At 54.0% G+C, this 5,614-nt stretch overlaps 1 protein-coding gene across 1 annotated transcript in view; it reads right to left on the reverse strand.

Annotated features, from left to right (window-relative positions):
- Positions 1 to 83: 83 nt before the first annotated feature.
- The window catches only part of LOC121351470 (bifunctional epoxide hydrolase 2-like), a 6,651-nt gene continuing 1,120 nt past the window's right edge, over positions 84 to 5,614 (reverse strand). Inside the window, exons 2-6 of the mRNA XM_041463612.1 lie at positions 5,002 to 5,104; positions 4,840 to 4,909; positions 2,344 to 2,424; positions 1,618 to 1,676; positions 84 to 334 (exon numbers count right to left, since the gene is read on the reverse strand). Coding sequence (XP_041319546.1) covers positions 250 to 334; positions 1,618 to 1,676; positions 2,344 to 2,424; positions 4,840 to 4,909; positions 5,002 to 5,104 — 398 coding nt within the window. The 3' untranslated portion in view covers positions 84 to 249. The remainder of the gene's footprint in view (positions 335 to 1,617; positions 1,677 to 2,343; positions 2,425 to 4,839; positions 4,910 to 5,001; positions 5,105 to 5,614) is intronic.

Raw genomic sequence — 5,614 nt, forward strand, 5'->3', positions numbered from 1 at the left:
AATTCCGCCTCAAAAATTGGAATTCCAGGAAAAAATTCCCACTCAAAGTTTGGAATTCCAGGAAAAATTCCGCCTCAAAAATTGGAATTCCAGGAAAAAATTCCCACTCAAAGTTTGGAATTCCAGGAAAAATTCCGCCTCAAAAATTGGAATTCCAGGAAAAAATTCCCACTCAAAGTTTGGAATTCCAGGAGACAATTCCTGGAAAAAGTTTGGAATTCCAGGAGACAATTCCGGGAGAGTTGCCGCTCACAGCCTGGCGTGGCGGCGCGGCGGCGGCTCCGGGGCGAGGCTGCGCAGCCACTCCAGGAGGATCCCGTTCAGCTCCCGCGGCCTGGGGGCACGGAGAATTCCCGAAATTCCCAAAAATCCCCCAAAAATTCCCCAAAAATTCCCGGAGTTTGGGAGTGAAATTCTCAGGGATTTTTGGGATGGGGAATTCCGGAATTTGGGAGTTTTGGGGATCTTTGGGTTGGGGAATTTGGGAATTTTGGGATTGGGCAGATTTTGGGATTTGGGAATTTTGGAAATTCTGGGATGGAGGAATTTTGGGGAATTTGGGGATTCTGGGATTGGGGAATTTCGGGAATTTTGGGATTGGGGAATTTCGGGCATTCCAGGATTTGGGAATTCTGGGACTGGGGAATTTTGGGATTGGGGGATTTTGGGGATTTGGGAATTTGGGGGTTTTGGGAATCTTTGGGCTGGGGAATTTGGAGAATTTGGGAATTTTGGGATTGGAGGATTTTGGGAATTTTGGGATTCAGGAATTTGGGGATTTTGGGAATCTTTGGGCTGGGGAATTCAGGGATAGGGGAATTTTGAGAATTCTGGGATTGGGAAACTCTGGGATTGGGGAATTTTAGGAAATTTTTGGATTGGGGAATTTCGGGAATCCTGGGATTTGGGAATTCGGGGAACCCTGGGATTGTGGATTTGGGGAATTTCAGGATTTGAGAATTTGGGGAATTCCAGGATTGGGGAATTTCGGGCATTCCAGGATTTGGGAAACTCTGGGATTGGGGTATTTCAATAATATCAGGATTTGGGAATTTGGGGAATTCCAGGACTGGGGAATTCCGGGATTGGGGAATTTCGGGAATTCCGGGACTGGGGGATTTTGGGAATCCTGGGATTGGGGAATTCTGGGATTGGGGAATTTCAGGAATTCTGGGATTGGGGAACCCTGGGGTTTGGGAATTTTGGGAATTCTGGGATTGGGGAATTTCAGGAATTTTGAGGATTTGGGAATTTGGGGAATTCCGGGATTGGGGAATTTTGGACATTCCAGGATTTGGGAATTCTGGGACTGGGGAATTTTGGGAACTCTGGGATTGGGGAATTCGGGGAATTTTTGGATTGGGGAATTCCAGGATTGGGGAATTTCGGGAATTCTGGGATTGGGGAACCCTGGGATTGGGAATTTGGGGAATTCCGGGATTGGGGAATTTTGGGCATTCCAGGATTTGGGAATTCTAGGACTGGCGAATTTCAGGAATTCTGGGGTTGGGGATTTTGGGAATTTCAGGATTGGGGGATTTGGGGAATTCCGGGATTGGGGAATTCCGGGATTGGGGAATTTGGGGAATTCCGGGATGGGGATTCCGGCGGTCCCACCTCTCGAGCTGAGTCCAGTGGCCGCAGTCCTGGAGGTGCCCCCGCTGCAGCCGCGGGATCTGTGGGCACGGAGAGGCCCGGGTGGAGCCGGAACCTCCCGACATTCCCGACATTCCCGACATTCCCGACATTCCCACCCCAACGTGGAAACCAAAATTCCCACTTTTTTCCCACTTTTTCCCCAGATTATTCTCAAATTTCTCCCCTGTTTTTCCTGGTTTTTTTCCCAGGTTTTTCCCAGATTTTTTCCCAGATTTCTCCGGGTTTTTTCCTGGATTTTTCCCAAATTTTCCCGGGATTTTCCTGGATTTTTCCTCGATTTTTTCCCAGATTTTTCCCTTGTTTTTCCTGGATTTTTCCCACATTTTCCCAGATTTCCCCGGGTTTTTTCCTGGATTTTTCCCCACATTTTTCCTGGATTTTCCCACATTTTTCCTGGATTTTTCCAGGATTTTTTCCCAGATTTCCCCCTGGTTTTGCCCGGATTTTCCCCAGATTTTCCTGGGTTTTTCCCAGATTTTTCCTTGATTTTTCCCAGACTTCCCCTGGATTTTTCCTGGATTTTTCCCAAATTTTTCCTGTATTTTTCCCGGATTTTTCCCATGTTTTTCCCGGATTTTTCCCTGTTTTTTTTCCCGGATTTTTCCCGGATTTTTCCCGGGTTTTTCCCATGTTTTTTCCCGGATTTTTCCCGGATTTTTCCATGTTTTTCCGGGATTTCCTCACCCATCTCTCCATGCCTTTGCTGAGTTCGGGCTTCAGCACCGGATCCTTCCCGGCCGTCACCATCAGCGCCGGGATCGGGATCTGCCCCGGGAATGGCAGTTGGGGATCCCCGGGGCCATTCCGGGGTCCCAGGGGGAATCTGGGGGGTCCCGAGGGGATTTCGGGGATCCAGAGGGAATTTGGGGGATCCAGGGGAGATCCAGAGGGGATTTGGGGGATCCAGAGGGAATTTGGGGGATCCCGGGGAGATTTGGGGGATCCCAAGAGGAAAAATGGGATCTGGGGCATCCCGAAGGGACTTGGGGGAGGGGGATCCAGGGGGGGAAAATGGGATTTGGGGGGGCCTGGAGGGGATCTGGGGGATCCCGAGGGGATTGGAGGGAACATGGGGGATCCCCAGGGGCCCCGGATTGGGATGGGGATCGGGATCAGGATCGGGATCGGGATCGGGATGGGGATCAGGAACGGGATCGGGATCGGGATGGGGATCAGGAACGGGATCGGGATCAAGGTTGGGATCAAGATCAGGATGGGGATCAGGATTGGGATCAAGGTCAGGATTGGGATCAGGATTGGGATCAGGATCCAGATTGGGATGGGGATCAGGATGGGGATTGGGACAAGGATCTCCTGGGGATCGGGATTGGGATCAAGGTTGGGATCAAGGTCGGGATTGGAATTGGGATCGGGAACAGGATCCAGATCGGGATGGGGATCAGGACTGGGATCAGGATCAGGATCGGGATCAGGATCTCCTGGAGATCGGGATTGGGATCAGGATCCAGATTGGGATGGGGATTGGGATGGGGATCAGGACTGGGATGGGGATTAGGATCAGGATCTCCTGGGGATCGGGATTGGGATCAGGATCAGTCTGGGGATCAGAGTCGGGACTGGGATCAATGTGGGGACGGGGATTAGGATCGGGATGGGGGTCGGGATCAGGATCAGGATCAATTTGGGGATCAGGATCAGGACTGGGATTGGTTTGGGGATCAGGATCGGGGTGGGGATCCAGATGGGGATTGGTCTGGGGACGGGATCCGTTTGGGATCGGTTCAGGGATCAGCCTGGCACGCCGATCGGGACTGGGGTCAGGATCAGGGTTAGGATCGGGACTGGGATGGGAATTGGGAAAAGGGACTGGGATCGGGATCAGGGATCGGTTTGGGATCAGTTTGGGGATGTGGATGGGTTTGGGATCGGGTTCAGGGATCAGCCTGGGGATGGGGATCGGTTTGGGATCAGTTTGGGGATTGGTTTGGGATCGGTTTGGGATTGGTTTGGGATTGGGATCGGTTTTTGGGGATCACATTGGGGATGGGGATGGGTTTGGGATCAGGGTGAGGATTGGGATTGGGATGGGAATTGGGAATTGGGAAAAGAGACTGGGATCGGGTTCAGGGATTGGTTTGGGATCGGTTTGGGAATGGGGATCAGTTTGGGATTGGTTTGGGGATGGGGATCAGTTTGGGATTGGTTAGGGATGGTTTTGGGATGTTTTTTGGGATGGTTTTTGGGAATGGGGATCAGTTTAGGATCGGTTTGGGAATGGGGATCAGTTTGGGATTGGTTTGGGATAGGTTTTGGGCTGGTTTTTGGGACCGGTTTGGGGATGGGAACTGGATGGGAATCGGTTTGGGATCGGTTTGGGGATGGGGATCAGTTTAGGATCAGTTTGGGATCAGTTTGGGGATGGGGATCGGTTTGGGCTCGGTTTGGGCTGGGTTTTTGGGCTGGTTTTGGGCTGGGTTTTTGGGCTGGGTTTTTGGGCTGGTTTTGGGCTGGGTTTTTGGGCTGGGTTTTTGGGCTGGGTTTTTGGGCTGGTTTTGGGCTGGTTTTGGGCTGGGTTTGGGCTGGTTTTGGGCTGGGTTTTGGGCTGGTTTTGGGCTGGGGTTTTGGGCTGGGTTTTGGCTGGTTTTTGGGTGGGTTTGGGCTGGTTTGGGCTCGGTTTGGGCTGGGTTTTTGGGCTGGTTTTGGGCTGGGTTTTTGGGCTGGGTTTTTGGGCTGGGTTTTTGGGCTGGGTTTTGGGCTGGTTTTTGGGCTGGTTTTTGGCTGGGTTTTTGGGCTGGTTTTGGGCTGGTTTTGGGCTGGTTTTTGGCTGGTTTTTGGCTGGTTTTGGGCTGGTTTTGGGCTGGTTTTGGGCTGGGTTTTTGGGCTGGGTTTTTGGGCTGGTTTTGGGCTGGTTTTGGGCTGGTTTTGGGCTGGTTTTGGGCTGGGTTTTTGGGCTGGTTTTGGGCTGGTTTTTGGGCTGGTTTTGGGCTGGTTTTGGGCTGGTTTTGGGCTGGGTTTTTGGGCTGGGTTTTTGGGCTGGTTTTGGGCTGGTTTTGGGCTGGTTTTGGGCTGGTTTTGGGCTGGTTTTGGGCTGGTTTTGGGCTGGGTTTGGGCCGGGTTTTTGGGCTGGTTTTGGGCTGGTTTTGGGCTGGGTTTGGGCTGGGTTTTTGGGCTGGTTTTGGGCTGGTTTTGGGCTGGTTTTGGGCCGGGCTCTGTCCCCACCGTCCTGCCCCTGGCGCGCAGGGCCCAGCTCCAGTTCTCCCGCATGTTCCGGTACCAGTTCAGGGCTCCCCTGGGAACAGCCGGAATGAGCCGGGGGTCCCGGAGAGCCCGGGGGGATCCCAGGGGATCCGGGCCGGGATCGGGCGGGTCCCGGGGTCGCACCTGAAGCCGGATTTCTGGAACTGCCGGATGTAATATTCCAGCGCGGCCGGGGGCAGCAGGCGGCTCACGGGGGGATCCTCCGGGAATCCCACCAGGAGACCCCCTGGGGAGAGAGGGATCCGCCCTCAGATCCCGCCGGGATCCCCACCGATCCCACGGGATCCCCCCAAAATCCCTCCGGATCCTCCCACCTGCCACAGAACCCCACAGATCCCACGGGATCCCTGATCTCTAAATGCCGCAGGATCCCCCCAGATTCCCAGCGGATCCCCCGTTCCCAAATCCCCCAGGATTCCCCAAATCCCACCGGATCCCCAAATTCCCACCGGATCCCCCACTTCCAAAACCCACAGGATCCCACTGGATTCCCCAAACCCCACGCGGGATCCCCCAAAATCCCACCGGATCCCCAAATTCCCACCGGATCCCCCACTTCCAAAACCCACAGGATCCCACTGGATTCCCCAAACCCCACACGGGATCCTCCCGATCCCCCCAAATCCCACCGGATCTCCCCAGGTCCCACCAGATCCCCGGGAATCCCACGGCATCCCCCATTTCCACATCCCACAGGATCCCCCCCCGAATTCCCAGGGGATCCCCCCCCCCACTC

This window comes from Pyrgilauda ruficollis, unplaced genomic scaffold (assembly GCF_017590135.1).
Source record: "Pyrgilauda ruficollis isolate IOZ18807 unplaced genomic scaffold, ASM1759013v1 scaffold1686, whole genome shotgun sequence".
Classification (NCBI taxonomy): domain Eukaryota; kingdom Metazoa; phylum Chordata; class Aves; order Passeriformes; family Passeridae; genus Pyrgilauda; species Pyrgilauda ruficollis.